The 27,791-nt window shown below is 29.9% G+C and overlaps 5 protein-coding genes across 8 annotated transcripts in view; 2 read left to right on the top strand and 3 right to left on the bottom strand.

Annotated features, from left to right (window-relative positions):
* Positions 1-27,791, bottom strand: part of LOC145182441 (pinin-like) — a 173,635-nt gene that overhangs the window by 31,996 nt on the left and 113,848 nt on the right. The window lies entirely within an intron of this gene.
* Positions 1-27,791, bottom strand: part of LOC145183454 (damage-control phosphatase 1-like) — a 161,432-nt gene that overhangs the window by 19,799 nt on the left and 113,842 nt on the right. The window lies entirely within an intron of this gene.
* LOC145182677 (protein YIPF3-like) overlaps positions 1-27,791 on the bottom strand; it is a 153,228-nt gene that overhangs the window by 11,596 nt on the left and 113,841 nt on the right. The window lies entirely within an intron of this gene.
* Positions 279-9,020, top strand: LOC145183625 (uncharacterized). The gene is made up of 7 exons (XM_090085486.1): positions 279-514; positions 5,358-5,430; positions 5,523-5,616; positions 7,828-7,947; positions 8,130-8,211; positions 8,325-8,557; positions 8,794-9,020. The coding sequence occupies exons 1-7, from the start codon at positions 473-475 to the stop codon at positions 8,864-8,866; spliced, it is 717 nt and encodes a 238-aa protein (XP_089941612.1). The 5' UTR covers positions 279-472; the 3' UTR covers positions 8,867-9,020.
* LOC145183351 (uncharacterized) lies at positions 10,785-15,279 on the top strand. 3 transcript variants are annotated; one of them, XM_090085816.1, is made up of 6 exons: positions 10,785-10,971; positions 11,316-11,394; positions 12,890-12,973; positions 13,094-13,191; positions 13,337-13,432; positions 14,079-15,279. In XM_090085816.1, the coding sequence occupies exons 2-6, from the start codon at positions 11,329-11,331 to the stop codon at positions 15,028-15,030; spliced, it is 1,296 nt and encodes a 431-aa protein (XP_089941942.1). In that variant the 5' UTR covers positions 10,785-10,971; positions 11,316-11,328; the 3' UTR covers positions 15,031-15,279. The 3 variants fall into 3 exon arrangements, with proteins under 3 accessions (XP_089941942.1, XP_089941941.1, XP_089941940.1); XM_090085815.1 differs by lacking the exon at positions 10,785-10,971 and adding an exon at positions 11,021-11,219; XM_090085814.1 differs by lacking the exon at positions 10,785-10,971 and having other exon boundaries at positions 11,021-11,394.

The following is a 27,791-nucleotide window of genomic DNA, read 5'->3' as shown; positions in this document are numbered from 1 at the left end:
TTTCATTTTTTATATTTTCTTAACTATAAGAGATCACTAGGCACCGTTATTGTACCTCTTCACTTTAAAATTGGTTTTGAAGGTCCTGATACAAAATACCCAAAGAATTCTTTAAGCAGTACATTTTATTTGAAGAGCATGAATTCCTGGCTTACCATTCCTTCGCGCTTTGGGTTGACTTATCTAACCTAAAAGTAACTCTTAATCCACATCCCAAAACCAAAAGGAGCAAGTAAATTAACGTTAAGCTTATTTTAATGCTGTGCGCCAACCTGGTTAGCGAGGTTAGAAATTCGTTTTTACGCACATTTTTTTGAGGATAGCGTTAGTATTTCTAATTGCCTAAAAAAAAAAAAAAAAAAAAAAACAGAAAAACAAAAAAAAAAAAAAAGGACGATGGATGGAAAGACCATTTCGTTGTTTTAAGATTTCTCATGAGTTTTTTATTTTTATTTGAAGCTCCCCAAAGACAATGCCTTCAAAGAAAAGGAAGTACGAAGCACGTTTTCCTCCAGTAAGTGACTATATTACCTGATACCCTTCCATTTTTCTTCAACAGGTGGCGAACCTGATATGTGTAAACTAGTTTAACAATTGTGGTGGGAGTTAAATTATTGACATAATATAAAAACTTATGTTTGGTTTTACGTATGGGCAGGAGTAGGTAGAGAAGTTTATAATTATTACATTTTTTATCGTTCATATTATCTGCAGCACAGTTTTTTGCTTTTTGATTAACAATTATAAGTTTTGTAAACTTAGTTGAGAACTAACAGATTTTGTAACTGAAATAATTAGGATTTTCTCAAGTATTCAAACATGTAGATATTACTTGTTAATGTAAAACAGTAACAAAAGAGATATATTAAAATAGTCTTAAAAAGTTATTCATGTTAAGAGAAAGTTGTTAAAAAAAGCTAAGATCTGTGAAAGATTGTTGCAATCAGTATTTTGATGTCGCACCAGTTATTTCAGAAGTTTGATAATTAGTTCAATTATCATCATCATCAACTTTTTCAGTGTCCTCTTCTAAGTTGAAACTACAAAAATCTTTATCTTTTACTAGATCATTTGCTTTTTTATAAAGTATATCAACTACTATCAAGTGAATTCCATGAGAAAGATATAGTTGATGAGTTATTTGAGATAACCTTCTGTTGTTTTTTTTATTCACTGACTCTATCTGTAACCTTTTTAAAAAGTTGTGACTGCGGAAAAGAATAGTAGTCCAAAATCTTACTGTTTTTCTAATTAACAGTGATAATCATAATTTAAATATAGAAGAAGTACATTTGACTGCTAAAAATTGTTAGATAATAATTTTCTTTTGCGCATTTCTTGCAATATATGCTTTATTTTCACATTCAACTATTGGCTGGGAAACAGAATCATCCAAAGAGGAAATGTGAAGATTGGAGACTGAGAGTTGAAAGAAGAGTTTGTTGTGAAAAATCTCATTATATTCAGTCAGACTGGTTTAGCTGGAGCAAATTTCTATTTTAAAAAAATTACTGGAAATGAAAAAAATATTTTCAAGATACAATAAAGGTATTTAATAAAAAAGAAGTGTGGCAAATGACACCTAAAGCATTTGTTAAAAATAAAGCCAACGGTGATTTTTTGTGAACAAATACACACATTTTAATTATGCCAAAAAAACAAATTTTGTCTTAATAGTGAGTAAATAATAAGCTGCAAAATAGATTCAAGTGAAGCTGGATTTCTTGTAGTTTTTAATATAGAAAAACTGGAAAATGTATTGTTTTAAATATATTCTTTATTAGCTGGAATTTTTAAAAGCTGGAAAGCTGGACACTTTTATAAGCTGTAATGCTGAAAGCTTTGCATACTGTAAAGCTTGAATTTAAAATGAACATGGTATGCTGGCCATGGCTTGTGTAGATTCAGAGCTGAAGAAGAAGTTAAACAAGTGATACAGGGTGCATTGAACCATTTTCAATTAGAAAAGAGTGAATGATTTGTTCAAATGATTGAATACAACATTAAGTTTGAGTTCTTATCCATGCTTAGAAAGTTGAGGCTTTCATATTTAGGTAGCGAAAACAATTGGTATAAATCAGCCTTAAGTGTATGTGCTTTGATATTTCATTTTCCTTTTAGTTATTAAAATATTTCTTAGAATTGAAAATAAGAAAGGATCTTTCCTCTCAATTATTTTTAAGCTGGTTGATTTGAAGCTGGTTGGTTGAGACATGCATCAGTATACTTGTTGTAATGTGTTAATTCCAGTTCAGTTTGTCACCAAAATCAAAAAAATCTTGTTTTGGTAACAATTTGCAAATTGTTAATGTTTAAAAGTTAATAATAGCCTAAATAATAGTTTAAATAATTAAATAGTAATTTTAATAAATGTTAAATAATTATTATTGTATAAGGTAGATAACTTCCGTTAATACTTAGAAAGTTAATATTTTTTTTTGTTTCTTTAAATAGTGGCTTTCAAAAATGTAAGGTCACTAAAATTTTTTTTTAAAAAAAAAAAAAAAATTTAAAAAAAAAGATCACTTTTCTTACCAAAATCAATCAAATAAAAGAATAAGTTCAAAAAACTGTAATAGAAAAAATGTGTGTCAAAATATTGGGTCATGCTTTAATTCAGTTTTTTGCATGACCAATATGTGCTTTTATGCAAACTCAACTAGTTTTTGCATAGATTCAATGCAATGCATACATAATTCCTTTGGAATTTTGTTCCATTTTTTTTCCAGTCCAAGTTTTAATTGTGCGAAACTTTCCGTGCTCTCTCTAAACAATTTCTAATCCATCCATGACCAAATATTTTAGATGGGGTTCAGGTCTAGTGATTGTGCTCATCAGGGTTGAAGAGTAATATGTTACCTTTGAAACTACTTTCATTGAGTTGCTAGTATGTGCTGTTTCACCATCCTGTTGGAGAATCCAATTTTTACGCCTTCCAAAAAATGATCAATCAGTAGGTTAAAGCTTATTTTCCCAAGTCTTTTTGTAAGTAGACTGGTTAATTCTCCCTATATAAATATTTTGAATCCTATCCCCTTATGAGAAATGCATCCCTATATACCTATCAAGCCACCACCACCTTGTACTCTTGGTGCACAAAATCTTTTCTTATATTTCTCTGAAGCCAAATCTTTTAACGATAAATCTTGATTTACGATTAACCACCTCAAAATTTGATTCATCACTAAAAATGACCTTACACCCATCTTTTTCTAACCAGTGAAGTCTTTCCTTACACCACTTATATCTTTTAATCCTATCTGTCACACTTAAAAGCAGGTTTCTAGCAGCAACATTAGAGTAAATACCTTATTTTAAATTATTTTATTTACGCCTATTTTTTATTATTATTTTATTTACACCTAACTCTGCCGACAGTTCTCGCTAGCTAATTTTAGGATCTTCTCTTACCCTTCTATACGATAAGCTTTGATCCCTAGAATTAAGTTTTAGCAGCCTACCAACTCTTGGTATATCTTTTACGTCATTTAAAAGTTTGTAGTTTTTCAGCCTTGTTTGGACACAGCATAGTGAAACACCACATATTCTTGCTATTTCTCGTTGACTTTCTGTGTTATCTTTGGGTGGATATATATTTTTATTATAGTTTTTTTTTTTTTACATTTTAAACATTACATTTTTTTTATTATAGTTTTTTGACCTCTTTTTTGAATGATTTTGGTACCAAAATAACAATTTTTTTTTAAATTTTTTTTTATTTTGGTTCAATGTAAATCCCAATAAAAATCTATCTAATATAGAAAAAGATTTTTTAAATTTTTTAAAAAAGCATCGAAATAATTTAAGTAATCACTAAAAAATGAAAGTGGCCTGATATTTTTGAAAGCCACTGTATATTGTTGTTTTACATTTGTTTTAAATGATTGCTCATCTTTCAAAAAGTGCGATCTTAATCCAAATGATAGTGAGAAGATTTGCCTTTTTTTTGTACCTATAAAGCCTGTTGAACAATAAATGTTTTGTGGGCCAAAGTACCCGTTTTTATTTTGATTGAGATGATATTAGAAAACAGTTATGGATTTATGAAGAACAAAATTATTATTTAGAAGTGTTTCCAAAGTTAAAATCACCATATTAACAAGAAATACTACAGTTTATCACTTTAAACTTTATAAGCTGGCTAAAATTTGAGGCAGACCAGCTTTGAGAAAAGCCAGGAAGGCCATCGTAACTTTTTCCTTCAAATAGAAAGATGTGTTATTAGTGTCTTTCAGACATCTCAGTAGGTATAAAACACAAATGTGCTAGTAAAATGTTACAAATAAATGTTTTTACAAAACTTCAAGATTCCAGTAAAGTGAAGGAACAAGTTGCTTTTAAAGTAGCAGTGCAAACAACTTGTGAAAAATACTTAGCCATTAAGCTATATAAAAAAGGTTTTTACAATTATTTTTAAGCCTAGTTATAGCTAAGCAGCTTTATATCACTTTAATGGATCTGATTAAGATATAGTTAAAACTTTCTCATATGCACTTTCTTTCTCATAAGATGGTAAAAGAAAATACAACTTACTTGTCTTTTTAATGGTTTGAATTATCTCTATACCAAACAGCCTTGTAATCACTGAATTAATAATATAAGTTAATGTTGATGGTAGAAGGGGGTTTCTGAAAGTAATTGATATTTTTTTATAATAAATGATATAAAAGTAAAGAGATGACTCTTAGTATTTATTTTTTTAGATAGGTATTCCAGATATAAAGGCTCTGTAAAAGCTTTTTTTTTTTTTTTTACTGTCCCTAGCATTCCTAAGATTTGCTTCAATATCCTCTGCTGATATTTTCAAAGTTTCAATAATGCTCACTGTTACAAAAGCAGCATAATGCCTTTACTTACAATGTTTCCCAAAAAACTCTTGAAATTTGGGTTAAATATAAATTTGGTTTACTAATTCATTTAAAACCTTTAGCAAAAGGATTTGAGGTTTTTTAACAATGGAGTTGGAATCTTCATTCCCTGGATTCTGTCCAGGGGATTTTTTAGAAATCTTATAGAATTTTTTATATTGGAATTCTATAGACTTCTGGAAAATTCTAGAACTTTTTGTTCTAGGGTTTGGACAGATATTGTATGCTGTTTAGTGTCAAAAATTTTGAAACCCATCACTTAAGTGTTAAATTATGCCATCATATTTAAAAAAATAATCACAATTATAAATTTCCAAACAGTTTGCAAAAATGTAAGTATTTAACAAAAGGGGTTTTTTGATTTTGATAACATACTGAGCCAGAATCTCCATATATTTCACAAACCCAGCTCAAGTTTACAAACTTAAAAATGGTTTATTTTTAAGTTTTTTTTATTATAGTAAGTTAGACTCTATTTTGTTTTGCTAGGCACGTATCAAGAAAATTATGCAGACAGATGAAGAAATAGGAAAGGTTGCTGCTGCTGTCCCCGTTATTATTTGTATCTTTTTCTTTTCTTTTCTTTTTTTTTTTTTAAATTTAAAGACAATCTATTTATTAAAAGTTTACTTTCAACCTTAACTGGTGTTAAAGCACGATCTTTGGAGATATTTCTGCAATCGTTAGTGGAAACTACAGCTAAGTATACTAATGATAGGAAAGCTAAAACAATTACAACATCTCATCTGTAAGTTGGCTGTTTAAATGTATACTAACTGTTATTGTTTCACTTATAAATGTATTTATGCAATACATTTTGTGAGTACTACATTCATTACTAGATAATGATAATGAATGTGGTATTTTTAATATGCAATTTTTTTTTAATTAACTTTTAAGTTTCTTGAATAAAATTAACTCAATTCATCTACAGCTCAAACCTCACAACATTTTTGTTTTAAAGCTGTTTGCTGAAAAACTAAGGACTACTTTTTTACACATTTATGTTGCATCTAAAAAAAAAATTAACGTAACATTGTAAAACTAAAATTAATTCAAAAAATTTTAAAGTTTTGGAAAGTTTAGCTGAACTTAATTCATCCAAAAACTTTCCCTAGAGCTAAATGTTGGTTTATTCCAGGTAAATTTTAAACTATTAGCTAAATAATTTCTACTGCATCATCCATGCTAAAAATAGTAAACAAGAGTATTTTGTACATAATATATAGCTTTTTTGTCAGCTACTGTCATAAATGTAACAGCATGTGGCTTTGTCTTACCATGTTTGCCAACTTCAACGGATTTTGCTGAAAATGTTGCTGGTTGTCTATAAAAAATTGTTTTTTTTTTGTTTTCAATCTATTTTTAGTAGTTATCTGAAATTTGGAAATGTATTAATTTCAACAAGGGATAAAAATATAATCAAGTGCAATTATTGCCCTTCAATTTTTAAAGCAAAACAAGCAACAACAGCATTACTTTATTATTTAGAAAAAGGAGAAAGTATAAACGTATAGGAATTGAAGGAGTTTCTTGTCAGTTTTTCCAAAAAAGATTCTCCTGAACTTGTTTTGGCTCGAATGATTGCTGTCAATCTTGTTCCCATATATAAATTGTTAAAAAGTATTGATATTCAAAATGGATGGGCTGCTCTAGGTGCTGAAAATCCAAGTTCAAGGCAAGCTATGACTTCAATTTTTTTGGAATACAGAAAAAAACTTTAGAAATGATGGTTTATAGTTTGTCCAAAATGGTTGAGGATGGTGATAGATTTTCATTGACTCTGGATGAATGGACTTCCAATAGAAAGTGAAGATATATTTGTCTAAACTTACACTTGTCAGATAATTCAGTTCCTTAGAATGATGATGGTTGTTGGCTCAATAAAGCCTAAAGATGGTCTTAAACTGGTTGAAACAAAGCTTGAAGATTTTGAGTTAAATCTTGGTAATCATATTTTTGGAATGGTTTAGGATGGAGCCAGTGTGATGAAAAAAACTGTAAGATTGTTTCAAAAAACTCATCACTTTCTAATGAAATTCATTTGGCAGTAGTTGATGTGCTTTATAAAAAAAAAAGGTCTATTAGAAGATAAAGACCTTTGTAGTGACAAAATAGAAGAGGACACTAAAGAAGTTGATGTGGATAATGAAACTAATTATCAAAGTCAATTGAGAATGATCACCATTTAACAAAGAAACTGTTGAGCTATGTGAGCTTGATGGAATTAAAAAAACTATCCGAAAAGTTTGCATGATTGTAAGGTTTTTAAAAGGTCACTCTAAGAAATGAGTGATAAAGTGATTGTTGCATTATATTTTTTTGTAACTTTAAAGTTTAGTTGTGCTGTGTTTTGTCATATTTATATAGTACTAATAGTTTAAAACATTTAGACGGTTAAATTCGCCAGTTCAAAGTAAAATCACATAAGGACGTTCATAAGTCGCATGAGGACGTTCATAAGTCGCATTTCGGCAGAATTTATTTATTTAAACTAGATACGATATAAATGCTGTATAAAATAGTCTTCAAAAGCATTAAGTTTATTGTTAGCTGCTCTTTATTATTATCAAGCTAATGAAGGATTTTTATTGGTGAGCCGTGTTTACATGAAGTGTTAAAAGTACAAATGTTTTAAATTTGTTGAATGCTTTGAAACTTTTAAAAACTGAGTTTTAATTGTGTATTTTTACTTAAAGTAGACGAGGGCGTAGGTAATTATCTTTAGAGTTAAGTATATTATAAAGAATGGTTATAATGATAATTAAAAAACCTGGAGATATTTGTTTCATATTACATTTGAAAATGAGAACTTCCTATTTAATAAACAGCATTCATTCATTCATTGTTATAAAGCCATGAACTACGGCATGTATTTCCCGGTACGAACAGAAAAGTTTGCGAATTATTCTCAAATGTTAAGTGGAGCCCTTATGAGATTTAAAACATTTCATTTTAGAAAACACTGCATTGAGAATGAAGGAAAATTTGATTTCTTGAAGGATTTAGTGGCTAATATTGCAGATATTGGAAATGCGGAGGAAGAAGATTCGAGCGAAATGAATGAAAAACCAAAAAGGCAAATTTCATTATAGTCATTTTTGTTTGCATTTTGTTTAAAAGTACCTGTTTACTTGAAACACTTACGGTTATGATTTTTTTTTTTTTTTTTTTTTTTTTTTGTCAATAATTATTTTTACGTTCACGATAAGTTTTGCAGAAACTATCGTAACCTTAAAAATTTAAAACTTGTTTGCACAGAAAGAAAAAAGGAGATCACGAAAGAAAAAAGAGAAAGAAAACCTCCTCATCAGATAATGATGAAGGAACAGATGCTGAAAACGTAAATAAGTTTTAAAAAATATATACGTTATTTTAACTTTGAATTTGGTAAAATCATTCCTACACTTCAGTCTCTTTATAATGTAAGTTTCTATAAATTTCTTAAATTATTAGGAGGATGGGTCTCAACACAAAAAACAAAAGACACCAAGACAAGTTCAACCAAAAAGCAAGCAATCGCGTTCTTTGGATAGTATTGTTTCATCAGTTACTTCTCAATCTCCTACATCTATGAATTTATTTCAAAAAACGAGCAACCATTCTATTGAGTCTATAATGAGTCGGCCTCATACACCCCAGCCTCAATCCCAATCTGTCATACAAAAGTTATCTGGTCAACCGGTTAGGTGAGGCTATTAGAATCTTAAAAGTAATCTGTGGTGAAATATTTTGTTACTTTGGTGAAGTCGTTTCATCAAACCCCCTTTCTTGTCTTTTTGTGAAGTGAAAGTGAAAGTGAAAAACCGTTTTTACTTTTTCATGATGTTATAAGTAACACATTAAAACTTCTTTTTACTCTTCGATTAAATGTAAAGGATAGTTTAAACCACTTTTAGTATTGTTTTATTATTATTATTTTTAGTGCTTTACCAGCAGTTATGAAACTGCCGTCATCACAACACGCCGATGATGAAGATGATGATTACGATGCTTAAATTTTTCGATATGTTTGTGTATATATACATATAAATATATAATTGAAAGTGGATATTGATTTCAGTTACGAATTGCAAACTTGTACATTTTGTAGGATAACCTACACCGATTTAATTATTTTGTCGAAAGATAATGTCAGGTATTTTGGTGTTTTACAGGTGTATTATTTTACATATCCACTTTCCTTTCAAAACGAGAGTACCGCTTCGAAGCAAAAGATTTACTCAGATCATCTCAATCATCTTGCATCCAACTTTGGGTACATTTTTCAATAAGCTCAATTCTGACTTTAATCCTAAGGATTCTTTTGTTAGACTTTGAAATAATCATTTCGAGATGATGACTTGATCTCACCTTACGTTAAATCTTTAAAAAATCAGTTTTATTTCAATGTTCAATGTTTGACAATCTTTTTTTTCCATGAAATTTCAAAATCTTTGAATATCCCTCAATGTCGGAGCTTATTTGTTTCTGGATGTTATAAAAAGACTTTTTTTTTTTTTTTTAAATAAAACTAAAGGTCATTAAAAATATTTTAAACATAAAAAATATATATCTTTAGCATAAACGTCTTTAAATTGTCCCAATTATTTTATGAGCTGTTTACCTTTCGTGTATTTTGACAAAAAATGTTGATTGATGGATAAAAAGATTGTTTCTTGTTTACTTCGGGTAAATTTTAGAAGGTATATTGCACTCCATGACGCAATTTAAAATTTCGACTAATTTAAAATATGCGCTTATTGGTAAGTGTGACCGTGATTTTTTTTTCGTTGAATACCTTTACCAGAAGTTAAAAAAAAGAAGATATACTAAAACAAAGAGATTCATTTTCTTTTTTGTTCTTCGGGGAAACAACAAAGAAAACTCTTTTTTTCCTTTTTTGTTCTTCGGGGAAACAACAGTTATGTCAATCAGATTTAAGGAAAAGTCACTCTAAAATATTTTAATTTGATCATTTGACATTAATCTTTTGTCATACATAAATCTAATTATAAACGTTCGTTAAAAGTACTGGTCAAAAGACAGGAAGTACTCAACTAAAATAATTATTTTGTATATTTTTAATTATTCTCAGTGAATTCTTCAAACTTTCACATATGTAAAATCCAGCTGAAGAATGCTCTTATGATACTTTCATTAATTTGGCTATAGGATCTTCGTATTTTCCAACTTTCAAAATCTGTTTATTCTTTTTTAAACTCGTTTTTTTTTTGTTTTTTATTTTTTTTTTAAGTTAAGAACAAAATGAGCAATTTATACGATCAATTTATGGAGATAATAATTAGGTAAGTATATTTTCTCTTAGGGCTTTTTACTTTCAGCACTGAAATATAAACAGTTTCTTCAATCAAATGACAACTTTCTACAGAATTAGTTCAAAATGATCTTAAAATAACTTTATCTAATCAATATCTCTAAAGGCTGCAGATTTTTTTATTAAATATTTTGCACTTCAAGTTCTTGAAATTTTTCAGTTCTAAAAACAAGTTTTGCAATTCCAAAAATTTTAAGAAAATGAAAATAAACTTATCATTCATTAAAAAGGTTATCATTTCTACTTTAAATGACGCTTTTAAAAATGCAAATGATGGCGAAAAACAACCACGTGGTGAGATACACCCAATTTGAAAATGATAATTTAAAAGATTTCTAAAAACGTTTGTTTTCACAGAGCAAATTGTCTTTTACTTTATAGATGTTATCTATTTTATTTCTTTAATGAGTTTTCTGACAGTTAGGTTGAGATAACTGGAAATGATTATAAAAATTAATGGTGAAACGATTCCTTATAAAAAATGGCTTACTTACACAGGCATTAATTTACGCAGTTTTTGACATTTTTCAGATTACATTAACTCGGAAGCACTTAAGCTCTTGCGAATTGTTACGCGTAAAAACTTATTTTCGCAATATTTATTGATAGCATTATTTAGAACGCGCAAAACGTTCTAGACACACACACAAAAATATTACAAATGTAGGAAGCAAACATTCTGACTTTGTCCGGTTGTTCGCTTTGTTATTGTTTGCTTATTTTAGCTTTAGGAACCTTTAGAATTAGAAGAATCATTGTTTTCAAAGGATAATTTCATTCGTTAATGTATGTTACAAGTGTTGTTTGCGATTACTTTTTTTCCTGAAAGGTACTCGAAAGCATAAAGAAGATGTTTGTTTTTGGAAAAATTAGTTTTTCAAACCTATGTTTTGTTTTGAAGAAAAAAACCGTTATTTTTTTAGAACAAGTATTCTTCAAAACGTTTAGTTAAATAAACAAGATTGTTATGATCTTAAATTTAAAAATATTTTGCGATTAGTTCACATGCAGATTCAACGTCGACTTAGCGAGTGGTAATTAAAGATTGGCAAAACATTTTCGGAAAATTTATCTAATGCGAAGAGATATTTAGTGCAACCTTTAGAACTTGCAGCTTCCTTTGTTTATAGATTCGCGCTAACTATGGTGGATAAAATGCTCCCATCTGATATAGATCGCCCCGACATCAGACGTTTCCTAGGAAACCAGGTATTAAGTACTTCTTGCTTTCACTGGTCAAATTCACCTTACAACTTAATAATCTAAATCTTTAACAAAGGTACCGAATTTATTATTGACTTATTACTTTAATTGCTATTTTTCACTACAAAAATCCAGTTTGTAATATTACTTTTATCTTAGCTAAAAACATATTTTTTATAATAACGGAACTTATAATTTTTGTATGTCAAATAAATAGATTTTAATCATACCAGGATTAGAGTATGAGATATTGTGTATCCGATCTGGCTTGGCTATCATAACAAATTCAGGTTTCATTCATATTACGTGAACTTATATTTAATGTTTTTTCAATGAAGTAAAAAAGCGAGATGATAATTAACGCAATATTTTAATGTGAACTATAATATATTCAACTATAATGAAAACTCTGAAATGCGCGTGCAATAAAAGTTAAAAGTGATAATAAAAAAAAAAGATTATCGACTGTAATTTAAAATAAACATAGTCATCTAAAATAACTTATTATAAAACGATGTGTAATCGTAGCTTATACGATGCAATTTAGTTTAAGAATGCTCCACTGACATTCGTTTTTGAAAAAGAATTTGAAAAAGAAATTAAACAGTATATTTGAAACTTGATGTACTCTTTTGTTTTTATGACGATTCATCAGAAAGTGATTACAAAGTAAATAAATAATATTATTGTTTGTGTCGTCGTGAATTTGAAACTTTTGCCAAGCACCGTAGACGTGAATTCTCTTGTTTAAACTGAAATATATAAGACTATATAAAAATGTTTGCTAATTATTTAACATATTTCAATTACAAGGATTTTATCTTTCATTTAAAACTAACATTCTTAATTCTTCTTATTCGAAGTTTTTTTTTGCCGCGACATTAAAAAAGCTGTTTTTCGCTCTAGTCGTTTGTTTTAAGATTTGCATGTCGAAAAATGCTTCAAAACTTGTAAACATGTGTCCTCAGCTTTTAGTTTGGTGGCTTTCTTTTGATCCCTTTTTTTTGAAGCGTTTATAAGCAATCATTTTTTTGAACTGTTTACAAGCATTCATGATTCGCATATTGCAATGCTTAAGTTTTGGCTTCTCAAGTTCCCTTTTCTTCTACTTCTTTATCTTCTCCCTTTTCTTCTTCTATAGCTTAAAGTTCATTTGCTTTTAAAGAACTTCGGAAATTTATTTATAAAACAATTTTTAAATTATAACTCGTTTTTTTTTTCATTTATATTTAGTTATCATCATCATTATTATTATTATCAAAATGTTTGCTAATTATTTGACATATTTCAATTACAGGGATTTTGTCGTTTATTTAAAGCTAAAATTCTTAATTCGTCTTATTATCATTATCATCAAAATGTTTGTTAATTATTTATCATTCATATTAAGTATAGTTCATTCTTTAAATGTCTGTATATTAATTTTCCATTTTAACAAGATTTTTCCAATTTTAAACCGAAAATTTTTAATGTTTTTTTTTAACAAAATAATACTTTTTAGTTTATACAGATATCCGTTCGCCATGCACGAACTCATATTGATGACGGCAAGGCGCAGTTCACGGACTACGAAATTGAACTTCGGGTAATTTTTCTATTTTCGTTAAAACTTTATTGAGTATTTTTTTTCAGCATTTTTTAGTTTCATTTTACAAAAAACAAGTCACCTTGGTAACGTTTTTTTAAAGATACACTTATTTTATAGACCAACCACATTGCATTTACAATAAAGTACTCCAAAGTCCGAAGACGATACTCTGATTTTGTCTGGCTTCGTAACAGATTAATTAAAGACACACGGACGTAAGAGAAGCACTTTTTTAAAATCAAGTTTAGAATCTTTTTATTTTCGAGACACTTTTTATTACGACAAAAAAGTTCGTTTTGAAAACTTTATCCAAAAAAAAACAATTTACTAAAAGATTAAAACCAGTTTAAAATCTTTCAGGGAAGCTCCAAGACTACCTGGGAAAAGGCTATTTGGCAGATTCAATAAAGATTTCATTAAACAACGCCAAAAACAACTGAAAGATTTTATATTTGGGTGAGAATTTCGTGCTTTTTTTTTTTGTTTTTGTTGGGATTTCAAAAATTAAGCTCATTTAATCGCTGAACAAGGCAGATAAGTATTTTTTTTGGAATGACAACCTCGATGAGTCATCGACATTAAAGAAGATACGTGTTTTGATTTCACATTTTGACAGCGAATTTGAATACAAGCAGCTGGAATACTTATCCATCTTGCAGCCATAACAGAATAGTCTAAACAGCATCTTATCTGACAATTAATTACAACTACTCGTTGAAAAAAAAAAAATTTCTTTTAGGCCTAGTTGCGTAATTTAATTTTTCTAATAACTTATAGCTGTGCAACCCAAATCAATATAATAGCAAATTCTTCACCTATAATAAACGAAGAGTTTTTTTAACGTAATACCGAACCAATAATTTGTACTTCACTCGCGTAAAATTCTAACTTCACAATTAACGGAAGAGCATTTCTTCTCGAAAACAAATACCCGCAATATCCACAATAAATTAAAGATCCGCGACCTTTGCGAGCAAAATTAGAACCCCAACTTAAATTTAGACTTTAACTTTTTTAACTTTCTCAAAATTTTAAACATCTAAAACTAAATTTTTACTATTCACAAAAGTTTAAAAGAAAGTGATTTTTACTTTATCCTTAGACTGGTTGAAAATGCAAACTATCTTTCGCACCCTGGTCTTCATCTTTTTTTACAAAGTAGCTTATCTGTAGAGGAAATTGAGGAGTTTCTTGATAACAATAAAGATGAGGATGCTTCCGAAGAGATCCTTGCCGAATCAGAATGCAAAGATCGTCTAAATGGAGTATTATTACGCGAAAGAGCAGCTAAACACGACAGCGGATTTTCAGGTGAAGAACCTGATTGGCTTCTCGATAGTTCTGAAAATAATACAAACGATCAAATTTTATGCCTTAAAATAATTGATGATGATGATATATGCAACGACGGTCACTTGGCTGATAACGAAAGTGATGACAACGACGAAGACGTTATTGAACAAATTGAAGATGATAAAGAACTGTTAAATCAGATAACATTACTAAGATTAACATCTCTTCCTGCACCAATACCCAGTGATGATGAAAAAGGGTGCTTTGAAAGCTCTGTCGAATATTTATACTCCAACTCTTCCGATTCAAATAATAAAAAAATTAAAACTTTAGAAACAAATACTGCGAGCGAAAGCGCTCCAACCACACCTGGTAAAAGACGTTTTAAAAAAAAGCGTTTTAGAGATCGCAAGGCTAACTCAAACACTTCTTTGTCAGAATCTCAATTACAAGACAGATATAGTGATACTCCAACTTCATCAAACCACGCGTTGACACCGTCGCAATCGTTTTATGAAGATGGTTCTGATAACGTCTTTGCTTCAAGTCACAAATCGCTACTAAACACTCCTGTTAAGAATACAAAACCTACAGGGTTTAGGTCCCCAAAGCAGACTATTCCGTCAAGACGGTCGTACTCTTTATTATCTTCTACTGAGAGGACACCAGTTAAAAGAAAGATCAGTTTAAATGAGTATATAATTGTTCATAGCGACACACTCAGAATAGCGGTTGATGAACATCTAAAGACGTCATTATGAATTTTTAGATTTAAAAATAGTTTTTTTTTACTCATCTGTAATATATTTCTTTAAATTAGAACTCTTGAATCTATTTATGATATTGCTTTTGGTATCTATTTTTTTTTTTTTACGATTTCTTTCACAACTATTTTTATTTATAAATATTTCTTTAATTATACAAATCAAAAGCCCCCGGTAAATATACGGACCAGACAGCATGTTTAAGTGTTTACTTAAGTTTGGGGTTTTAAATACATTGAACAAAAAGAACTGTGTCTGCTTTATTTTCGTTTACCATTCAACATGGTACTTTAGCAAGTGTGCGAATGACGTTGCAGTTATGTTAAAGTGTCTCCTACGTGGCAGTTATGTTACATCGTTTCCTGCGTGCCGTACGTGCTTTAAGTGCCTTACGTGTTTTACATACCGTACAGGATGGGTTTTGTAAATTTTAGAAATGGTAGAGGGCTATGTGTTGCGGGCAATTGCGCAGTCATTCAAGCCTCTCACGCTTCCTTTTATTTGTTATATAAAAACGAGCATTATGTTTCTTTCTCTTTTTTACAAAGAATAAAGACAGCTCTTAGCACGCTTTCTTATGAGTAAAAAAATGAATTTCATTATATCATATTTAAGTAATACGACACTTAGGAATTTTTTTTTTTTTTTTATCTATTACTATCTAGGATGGAAAACGAAACAATTATCTTTTTAAATTTATATATTTTTTAGAGGTATAAGGGATTTTTAAAAATATAATTTTACCAAAAAAACATTTATTTAGCAGTTTTCTATACTTTGACTTTAAACTTATAAATGATAAAAGAAACAAGAAATATTAGACATATTTCAGACATAATGCATAAGTTTACATAAATTAAATTTTTAACATTAAAAATTCCTTTTTTTTTGAATTGGTAATTGACTAAAGAAAAATGGCCCTTAAATATAGAATAACTTAAAAAGTTAGTTGACCATAAATAAGAATAAAACTTTTGAATTTTAAAAAAAAAAAACTTAAAAACTTTTATATTAATTTCAATAGTTTTAACAAGTCTTGCTTCGATTGGTATAATGTCTCGCTGTACAATTATTGTTCTTATAAATCCATCCCTTCTCACTTTACCAACTATTATTGTTCTTATAAATCCATCCGTTCTCACTTTACCAACTACTATTTGAAAGCAACTTGTGTAACTTTCAATTATTTATATATTCAAGTTGGTAACTTAACTTTAGCCTAACAATTATAATCTGCTAGTATCATAAGGCGAGACTTCTTAATTATATGGTTAAGGATCAATGGATGTGTACGTTAAATAATCTGCTAGTATCACATCAGGTGCTAGTAACACCTGTTAAACGATTGACCATGAACAGGATGTTGAAGAATAGGGTTATCTTTGAGTTTGCACAGGTCCTGTTTTATCAATAAACATGTAAGTAGTGGCCTTTAAACATCGGAAGCCCAGTTTATCTGATCTAAAAGTGAATCATCATGCACATTTTCAAGTTTTTTTCGTTTAAAAAAACAACCTTACATTAATGTCTCTTCTTTCTAAGTCTTAATTTAAAAATTTGAACAGCCAACGTCTCCTCTGTTTGCTACCGTCCTCTGAAACTTGCTCTAGAGACTTGAATTTATTAAAGATAAAAATTCTGAATTTTAACTTTAAAAAAAAAGAAAAAGGTTTTCGATCATTACATTCCTCAGATTTTACTTTTCCTTTTTGCTATATTTGATATATATATTATTTTGTCTAACATAATTGATAACACCATAAACAAATATAGAAAACCTTTGACAGTTTTGTTTTTTTAACTTAACTACGTCATTTGGTTTATTTAGTGCACTTTTTAATTTGTATTTTAATTCCATAAAGCAGTTTACTTAGCAAAGCAAACATAACATCACTATCAATGGCACGTAATATACCTAGACACTCGTGCCACGTAAACACGTACGGCAACGTAGATGCGTAAGACACTGATACATTAAACAATATAACTATTTGCAATACCCATGATGTTTCTTAGTCGTATGAAAACAGGTTTACTTGTTCAATATATTGCGACATTTGTGGTTTGGAACATTTGTAGCCACTCCTTTGAAAAAGAAAGATTTATTTGTTTCTCACGGATATTTGAAAAAACAAACAAAATACAAAATTAAATTGTTTATTCTTCAAATATTTTTCAATTTATTTAAATATTTTTGTTCAATAAAAATGCAAACTTTTTCCAAAACTTAAAAATTGTAAATGTCAAAGTTTTTAAGTAATAAAGTGAGCTCCCCCCCAGGTCGAAAAGCTCATTGTAATTGTGACGTGACTTCTTTTACGGCTAAGACTTTTATTTGAATGAATGGCAATTAGTCCTTAATATTTTTAAAATTTTCTTTTGTAGAAATGTTTCTGGTATTTTATATTCTGGTAAACATTTTTTTTTTTGATGATTAAACAACATACTTTTAAAGGGTCCGCTTGACTTTTTGTTTGGGGAGAGGGGGGAGGGGGAGGGGAGAGGAGGAGCAAGCTCACAAAAGTTCAAGTGCTGGTGCTACCTATTTAACACTTTTATGTGTGCAGGTAAATGTTGTGTCTATGTTTGTACTATATACACTGGATTTTATGTCACTGTGTACACTACACCTCAAGTGTAATTACAAACATACAGAGGGAATAAAAGTGGTTTTAAAAAAAAAATTGGCACATGAAAGTTGTTTGTTGATTCTTTTTTTCAAAACATCTTAAAAAATGAACTATATTTAAAAAAAGTCAATTAAATCAATATTTCTCTACGTAATATCTTTGCTTTTTTATGAAAAAAGTTTTATCATGTGCATGTAAAAAATATACTGGAAATGTTGAAAAATACAGTCGCTCAAAGTTGTAAAGTGATTTCTGTTTTCTTCACAAACCAAATGCTATTCATTACATTTTTCACCACATACAAAGGTTTACATGAGACCAGTCACATTTAAGGTTTCTTTATTGAGATTATGTGAAGATCTAAAAGATAAGATATGTAGAAAAGATGTGTAGAAAAGAGTCAAAAAAGCAGTAGTTAAGGCTCAAAGTGACAGATAATAGCTATAAAGGATAGCTCCCCCCCCCCCCCCAGAATTAGCAAAAGAAAAATAGCAATTAAATAAATAATTTCCGGAATAAGCGTCAAGAACATTCAAAAAACATTAACAAAACATGTGCTTAACAACCATTTACGTGTCAATTTGTAACAAAACATGTGCTTAACAACCGTTTACGTGTAAATTTGTAACAAAACATGTGCTTAACAACCATTTACGTGTAAATTTGCAACGAGGCATGTGCTTAACAACCATTTACGTGTCAATTTGTAACAAAACATGTGCTTAACAACCATTTACGTGTAATTTGTAACAAAACATGTGCTTAACAACCGTTTACGTGTAAATTTGCAACAAAACATGTGCTTAACAACGTGTAAATTTGTAACAAAACATGTGCTTAACAACGTGTAAATTTGTAACAAAACATGTGCTTAACAACGTGTAAATTTGTAACAAAACATGTGCTTAACAACCGTTTACGTGTAACAAAACTTAGTAGGTACTTTTTTTTTTTTTTAAAGCAGATTAGCTTTATTAAAATGAATTGATTTCACTCATACCAACTCTCCACATTTCTCATTTTACAAACCAACCTCCTATAATAGATTTCTTCTTTGATATTTTTGTATATAAATAAAACTCAGCGCTAAAAGGTCTTTTATTAAGAGCGGTTTTAACTTTAAATAAAACAACAACGGTTTATATTTAGTGTTCGGAACATCGTTCATATGTCCAACACACCTCCATTTATACTTAGGCACCTGATCATTCCAATTTTCGATCACTCTGTCCTACGTTTGAGGTTGTCTACCAGCAATCGGTTGACGAATGTTGGGTTCCAAACGATTCAAAGTTCGTGGATTATATGGAACACCATGACTAATGGTTTTTCCGTGAATAATCCATGGAAAATAAATGGAAAAGACATCTGAACACCATAAGAAACCCATAACCCATGGGTTTATTATGGTGTCCAAACCATATGTATCAACTGGGCACTCGATTATAGTCAGCAGCCAACCAAAGATAAAGTAATGCACAAAACATTACTGGAAAAAGATAACAAAGTCTATACAGAGTCACTGGTGTAAAACACTATTAAAATAAATACTACATTTGCTTATGACAATATGCAGCAAAAAGCAGTTCATCATAAACAATAGTACACCATAAACAATATTTATCATTATCAAAACTCAAATAAACCTAATTATTTTGTGAAGGTCGTGGCATTTCGTTTTAACTATAGTATTTTTACAATTATGGCATAATTTTCTGAAAATTTATGCAACAATTCTTTAATTATGATTATATTTTTGTCTAATAATAAAATGGAGGTTGATGCATGTTTTATTGATAATTCAAGTTTTACATTAAATCATACAATGCAGATTTTTTCCGTTTTATATCTGTTTGAAAAGTCCGTCAATTAATTGCAGCTAATTTTAACGGGTTATGGGTACCAATTTAAATTATTTTGTCTGTATATACTTTTAAGCCAAATGATGTGTACAATTTATTTGCATAAACACTTACATAAATTTTTTTATAATATATTATAATATAATTTTTATAATATGTTTTATAATATAAAAAGATGTTTGTTATACATTGATCGATATCAATATTTAATGGGTGCAGCAGCGAAATGATTTAACCTCAAGGCTTCAAGAATGCATGCAAAGATCCATATTTAGTGCATCATTTATCATTTAATTAGACACATGTTGCTACATGACTCAGAATATGCTACAATGGTTCCAACAACCCCATGGTATAATCATTAGGATACATGGTGCAACCATTGTGTGCCACTATTGGGTGTAACCATTGTGTGTCACCATTGGGAGCCATGGGAAAACAATTGAAATCTCATGGGATTCATGAGATAACAATTGCGACCCAATGTGTGTGTAACCCCATGATTTAAACCCCACAAAACCCCATAGAACTCCATGGGTTTCAATGGAATTTAATAGATTACCCATTGAATTCCCACGGAATATTTCCTTGAGGACAAGAATGCATGTCTCTGTTGTGTATAGAAGTGAATGTGATTAAATTAGAGCAAATCTTTCCAAATGGCGCCAAGAAAATGTGGATTGCCAGGTTTAAAAGATTTATTTCTGTAGTAACTGGGCATTATTTTAGTCTAAATTTGGCTACGTATTCTAAACACACAAACAAGTAAATTTCAAATAAAAATGACAACTTCTGTTAAGTTCAACATAAACAATGATTACATACAGAACTAGAAAGCAAAACTAATCAATGCTCAGTGAATACTTGAGCTCAGGAAAAAAACCATTTCTAAGAGCAGTCAACATTGAAAGATTTTCTGAAATATTATAGTTTAACAAAGAAGCTATTTTATTGAATAACTGGTTATTTACTCAAATTTTGAAACATTTTCTCACAGAATTTTTACTTTTAGAAACTATTGTTTTATACTTCTAATGGTTTGAAAACCGTAAAGTTAATGATAAATTATAAAAATAAAGTTTGATAAATACTGAAATAAGGTACTTTAGACATAGAGTGTGAATTTATCTTAATCATAAAAACATGAAAAAAAAAAATTTCGGATTTGATGTTCGGGAAATAAATCAGGTTCAACGCATCCCTACTACAGAAATCGGATATTCGAATAACACGCATGTATAGCGCTTGCGATTGATGATTACAGCTTTTGGCATTACCAAAAACTGTAGCACTTGTGGGTTGTTCTCACACTAACAACGGCAATTTTATTTGTTAATGAATACATTTACAAAAAATGCGCCTCGTTTGAGAAGATTTTTTTAAAACTGAAATCAATCTTATCTTTCAAGTGCTCAAGGGCCCAATCTGCAACCTCCAAACGCAATCTTTGGCTTTAGCTTTTGAACCAATATGGCTTTGTAAGGATATTGGCCCAAATTCTCACACAAAGTTCTCCGAGTTGGCATCCGAGCTCCAATTATTGCAATCGTCCTAAAGCAGACAAACTCGGTTCATCGGCTGCTACAGCTGCGATATTCTCCTTACTTCGTGCTTTTCGTTATCTTATTGATTACTTATATCCTGTAGAGGGACTCCCGCTCAAACTTTTCCACAACAGTGATAGAAACTAATTATCCAATGAATAAAAATTGAACTTCCACAACTAGGCTCGTACTTTTATTTCTTAGGTAACAGTTTAAAACTTTTTTCAAATCGGTTGGGAAGAGTCAAGCACTGCACAATAAAACTGAAACCTATATAAAATATTTTGACACCTCGAAGTAAAAAAATATACTTAACAGCAACCGAGAAATATCTATTGAAAAACTTTCCACTCCTATTAAAAGACTCTTTATGACCCCCCATCAAACAGGTGCCAGAAATTTTTTTTTAATGTTTGAAAATGCGTGGAGATGTAAGAAAATGCCAGAAATTGCTTGACTGACGCATACAAAGTTTAGTTATCACGTGGCTCTCAATTAAGCTGTTATTAGTTTGTCTTGCAAACTGATTCGGCTTACTTAAATATTTTAAGAAAGAAGTTCTTACATTCTTCGCGTTTTATACATTGTTTTGTCTAAATATTTTAAGAAAGAAATTCTTACATTCCTATTGTTCTATATATTGCTGAAATCAACAGTTTTGAACAAAAAAATTCAGTCGCTTGAAACATTAAAAAATAGTTTCTTGTGAAAATAAAAATCAGTTCTTAAGTTCTACAACAAAAATATTGATAACAAAAAATGAATTGAAAAAACAAGATCCCATTATATTTATTTAGCCACCCCAATTAACAATTGATGTTTCGAACGTCAACAAACTTTAATTAGATAGGTATAATTAATTTGTTCGAAATTTCCGCTAAAACCTTCGCTGAATTTATTTCAATCTTCTCCCGTTAAATTGTCATAAAATTTCGAAACTAACGATTCTTATGATAACTACTATCGAAGATTTTTTTAGAAACTCATTCGTTACTAACGTAATGTTAAAGAATATTATACACATACATTTGCACAGCTTTACTTTTACTGATATTGTCGTAAAAATGTTTAAAATTTTAGACAATGTAAAAAATTTTAAACTAGTTTGAACATGTTTTTTCTTACAATAATCACAACTTGTCATTAGACTGACTTGGCTTAGTTTTTGTCGTATCTTCTCAGTTGTTTTCTGGCTGGTGTCCTGATATGTTTCTCTGTTGCAGAGAACTGAGACTGAGCGATATTTTGCGCAGTAAATGCTCCTTTACTGCATTCATCGTCTGTCTCTTCCTCTGAATCCGAGACCTCAGTGTTTTCTTTCTCTTTCGAGAGATGTGGGTGGAGTACACAAGAATGCACGTGGAAAGACTAACAATCAACGCTAGATGCTTCTCATTTGATCTCCATCAGTCCAGAGGGTCAATCTTAAGAAAAATCTTACACAATTTTAAAAATAAATTTTAAAATGGTGCACAAGCACGTTATAAGCACGTTTCCGTCAATAACAAATTTTTTTGTTTAAATGAATATCATGATCATGATCATTTATTGACAAAATGTTGATTACTTTTAAAGACAAGTTATCAGTTGATATCTTTTTTTCAAATTAAAACTTAGTCTAGGTTTTTTGAGAAGGCAAAGTATCTTTTAAATTCTCTGTCCAATGAAGGCTGCTAATCCTCATCTTTAGGTCCAGTTGTTAAAGCCATCTCATCCAAGTGCATTCTTAAGCAATGTTCACCAATGTCCTTTTCTGGGTTTTGTAGCTCAGCATCAACAACTCTGTTCTTGTTGTGAAGGCAATTGTTGTAAGCTTACATTGATGTGTATTCTTCAAAGATCTTTTTGACTAATCCATACTTTTTATTGCTGATGATCAAGACCTAGCCCTTATGTCGTTTCTGGAACTTTGCCTTTTTTAAAAATGAACCTCTATGCTGGGAGTCAAGTTTCCCACTTGTCTGTGGCTCCAGCTCCGCTTCCTCTTTTCACCACGGTTAGTTTCTTTTACTTCAACATTTTTGTCGGAATCTTGCACGACTTCGTTTGGCTTTTCTGCTCTTTCTTCTGCATGGAATTGCTTCCATTCTTCTGGGTGCTAATGCTGAAAGTGAAAGAGTGATTTGCTTACCCTCAGATTCACTTACCTTGTACTTGGCCTTGACCTGACAACCCTCGTTGACCTTACCAAAAGTAGAAACTTAGTTTTAAAAAAAAGGAGTTAAATTTTACAACTGACGAATATTTACGTTTAAAAATCGTAAATAATGATTAAAATAACAAATAACAAGAAATAAAAATTAAATTGTTAACATTAAATAAATTCAGTAAAATCAATAATACTAATGAAAATAGCTTTAAAAAAAAAAGACTTTAAAAACTTTTAAAAATGAGAACTGATCTAGTAAGTAGAGCGCAATTTTTTAAACGAATAAAATTATATAAAAATACCATTTATAAAAAGACCCATATCGCTATTTACGAATTTTAACACAAATTCTTAACGGAAGTTTCCTAACTGACCTAAGATACATATCATTAAGATTAAATCTTAAATTAATTTCGTTAATTAGAATATGATCGTAAGTTATGAATCAAATAATGACGTATTTAAAAAAAAATGCAACTAATTTAATCGACTTTCGGAAAATCAAAAATTTCCGCGTACGCGATTAAACTGACTCTACTTCGCTTAATCGCAACCGTAAGTCTCTTTAAACATAGCAACATGCAAACGGTGAGTTTATGTTTTCCAAACGCATAAAAAGTATTAACTTATACTTTACTTAAATCTATTATGTTAGTAATTTGTTTTGTTTAGTAACTTTTCATTATTCTTGTTTTTAGTTTGCGTCTCTACTGGATCTCTTGACTTTTTTTTTTGTATTCATGGATATCTCTAGAAATTGTTAGTAGTCTGCAATGATGGCCTCCATTTACCGTGATATCTCTTTTTCTATAGTTGCAATCTATTATTAAAAGCCAAAAATTTTGAAAGAAACCCAGATAAGTGTAGAAAATGAATTTTTAAGGATATGCTACAGCCAAGATGTTTTTAGCCTGGATGAGCTTTTAAATTTATTTTTTCAACTTTTTTTTACCAGTTTATTTTCCAATAGCTATTTTATTGTTTCCAAGAAAAAAACTGATACTACGTGACATGAATGATATCCATGCAAGTACCAGTTGGATGGATAACAGAGAAAGAAACTCATAATTAGTAAGCTCATGGATCTTTGGGCAAAAATTTCTTTATTTTTGCAGCATTAGGTTATGGAAATTTATCTACTAGGTACATTAAAGCTGCTTTTTTCTTGTCCGTTGCCTTCACAAAAATTTCGCTTCATAACAACTCTTAATGGAGGCAGTATAATCTTATTGCTGTTTTTAAGTGCTGGATACTTTACACTCTTATTCCCTAACTTCAATATCTGCCATAACGACCAGTTAATTTTAATATAGTAAAATTCTTCAACAAGACTGTTCTATTCACATAGTAAGCAACAAAATTCAATCTGAAGACCTGAAGGAAGATTAAACATCGATCTTCGTTATCTTATCTTAAGAGCTCTTTTAAACTACTATGTTTCCTTAATTGCAACTTGGTAAAAAACCGGAATCTGTACTGATAGTAGCTCGTTAATTGGAACTGCGAAGGCATAGAAGTCTTTTAACCACTTAACCAACGGACAAGCCTTGATTATTATAAATTACACCATCTGTTTGCCATGACGAAGAGGTCGAAACTAAAGCACATGGGCGCCGGCAGGATTTTTTACAAGGGGGGGGGGGGGGGAAATAAAATTCAACAGTGATATTTCAAAAACTACATAAATACATCAATTAATCAAGTCATTTTATTAGACCAGTGACAACAGAAAATTAAAGAAAATGTAAAAAAAAAAAACCAAAAATTAAATCATTGTTATTCAGTAAATTGTAGTCGTCTGCCTTCACTACCAAACTTATTTACAATTTGTTCCATAAATTCAGATTTTCTGGAGCGTATTTTTTCACGATGCACGCTCAGCATGCAAAGCCCAGACAAACGCTCATAATGCTAATGCTAAGTTATACCTAATAATGCTAAATTATATAATAATATAATGATTAGTTAAAAAACATTAAATGATTTATTAAATACAAATTAGACATATTCCAAAAAACAAAACAAAAATTAAAATACAGCAGGTTAATGCAAGTTAATCAAATTAAATATATATAATCATAGCAGCCGAGAGAAATTTTGGAAAAAAAAAAAAAGAAATACAATACAAACAAAAAACATTTTGCAAACAAAAAAACAACAGCATAAAAAGGTAAATGAAACTGACACATTAAAAAATAATTTAAAAAATTTGATCACTGTATCCAATTCTTTCTTCGTTAGTTCGAAGTTTATTTGTTTGCGTAAGAACTTTGTTATTGTAATTCGATTTCTTTTTTTTTATTATTATTATTATTTCCTTTATTTTCCTTTTTTTTCTTCCTCTCTTCTTTTTGTTTTCTATACTTCTCCTTTATCTATTGTTTTTTTCTATTTATTCCTTTTTTGTTTTTCTTTTATACTTCTTTTTAAACTTTCATTCAAACATCTTTTTTTTTAAATATAAAATATGCCTTTATAAAAAAGCTTCCGCCATCGTGGAAGTTATTGCATTTGATAGTAATATTTCATTTAAACTGTAGTCATTTACATTACGGTGAGTAAACTATAAATGAGTTAAATTGATGAGATATCGAAATAAAATCTTTTAACAGTTAAAAGAAATTTTGTGAATATTAAAATTTGTTATTTTGCTTTTCCAGGGGGGGGGGGGGGGGAACTGCCCCCACTTGCCCCTGCCTGCCGGCGCCCATGCTAAAGCACTAAGTGAACTAACATAAAATCATTGTTTATGCTAGAACAACATTTGAGTAAAGAAACATCGGTGGGCACAGAAAACGATTTTTTTGGAAGATTTTATAGAAGATTTTATAAAACATTTTTATTAGAGAATTCATAGGAGAAATTTTTGGAGATTTAAAAAAGAGTGCTTTGGGAAAGAGAGAAAAGAGATTTAGAAAGAAGAGTTAAAGAAAAAGAAGAAAACTTGGTCATAAGTCCAAAGGTGGCGAGAGAATATTTTTGAGTGAGCTGATTGCATATTATTATCTGTGTTTACTAAAAGAATATACTTGAGTTGAATAAAGTAAGAATATTTATCAAGTAAGACCAGAAAGACCGTTTCATTCATATTTTGATTGAGGAATTATTATATCGTTATTAATTGCGTTTAGACTTTTGTTGTTAAGCTTTACTCAGGTCGAAAATGTTTGAAGTCTAGGAGTGTAACGCTACACAAACCATAAACGAACCACCCACACCCACATAACACTGAGGGCAACCCAACAACCCAATCAAAAACACCCAAACATCCTAACGTAACCAATCAAAACAAAAACACATTCCTCAAAGACTAAACAATATCTCTGTGAACACAAATTACCGCCCTCACATTAACATTGCAAAATTGGTGCATTTGATTGCTTGTATCATGGAAAATAGAACCAATATATATTTTAAATATCATTTTCGTTTTTAACGTCCTTAAATGATGTAAGAACAACTATTTTAAAACTCACAACACTTACCTATAGAATATTATTTTTATATACTTTAATACTAAATATACATTTTTTACCTATATAATATTTTTATTAGGTTTATTGTAAAGATAAAAGATACACGGTGATAAACAAAAGTCCGAGTGGTGCAATTAGACAGAACCTAAAACCATCTCCAAACACCCCAATTCTCCAAAACCCTTAGTCAACGCCAAGTATGGCACCCAAAGAAGAGTTTTAAGAGTAAGAACTATAAAATAAAGTTTGGGAATAATTATTGTGTATATTAAACAGATGACTAACAGAATCAAAATGGAGACAAGAAAAACCGCTTTAGAATCAAAAAATCCAGAAGTTTCAACTTTTTTTCAAAAGCAACTGAAGACTGAGAGCACTCAATGTCTTTCAATGCCATTGTCAACTGCTCTCTTTTATTCAACTTGCAACGTCCGAAAAAGATGATGAAATCAATAGATCTTTGGAGGTTGAAATAATTTTCACCAAAAAGTAGCAAAATTTTGACTGAAAAATGGCACCAGTATTGTCTGCTCAGTTAAGGACTTCCATGATGATTATGTTCGGAGAACAGGTTCCAACTGAGCATTAAACCTGTAACACGCGCGAAATGCATATGGTAGTTCAAGAAATACTGTATGAGAAGCATTTACAAAAATACACATACTGGAAGAAATAATATATGAGAAGCTTTCACAAAAATACACATACTGGAAGAAGCGAGCGACAATTTCAGATTAAAACGTTCTCATTCTTAAAAGTTCATTTGAAATCTACCATCATTAAAGACAGAAATATCATCAACTTACATTGCTATCAAGTTATTTTATCGAAAACCTCGAGTTAAAAAAACTACGACCCTCGAGAAAAATGAAGAAAAGAGGTCTCTAATTTTTTTTTTCTTTCTTTTTTTCCGACTAAAGAACAAGATCGAGCAGCTTACTTTTAATGATTCTACAGTTCTTCAAAGTAAAAGGTTCAATTAAAAAGGAACTGAAGGACATTTCTCCACATTTGGTTGTTAATCTTGCGCCATTCAAACTAGCAGGAGAAGCTCTTTGTCAACTAAATCTAACTTCGATAACTGCTGGATGAACTTC

The sequence above is a fragment of the Hydra viridissima genome, unplaced genomic scaffold, assembly GCF_058129835.1.
Source record: "Hydra viridissima isolate aposymbiotic clone 2 unplaced genomic scaffold, HvirCarnegie_v1 scaffold_4, whole genome shotgun sequence".
Lineage (NCBI taxonomy): Eukaryota > Metazoa > Cnidaria > Hydrozoa > Anthoathecata > Hydridae > Hydra > Hydra viridissima.
The sequence above is the reverse complement of the archived record's forward strand: the minus strand, read 5'-3'. Positions and strand labels throughout refer to the sequence as shown.

Coding starts and splice junctions, on each gene's coding strand:
- LOC145183351 (XM_090085816.1), top strand. CDS start 11,329: ATGGTGGATAAAATGCTCCCATCTGATATAGATCGCCCCGACATCAGA. Junction 11,395..12,889: donor GACGTTTCCTAGGAAACCAG/GTATTAAGTACT, acceptor AATACTTTTTAG/TTTATACAGATATCCGTTCG. Junction 13,192..13,336: donor TTAATTAAAGACACACGGAC/GTAAGAGAAGCA, acceptor AAAATCTTTCAG/GGAAGCTCCAAGACTACCTG.
- LOC145183625 (XM_090085486.1), top strand. CDS start 473: ATGCCTTCAAAGAAAAGGAAGTACGAAGCACGTTTTCCTCCA. Junction 5,617..7,827: donor ACAATTACAACATCTCATCT/GTAAGTTGGCTG, acceptor ATTTCATTTTAG/AAAACACTGCATTGAGAATG. Junction 7,948..8,129: donor ATGAATGAAAAACCAAAAAG/GCAAATTTCATT, acceptor TTGTTTGCACAG/AAAGAAAAAAGGAGATCACG.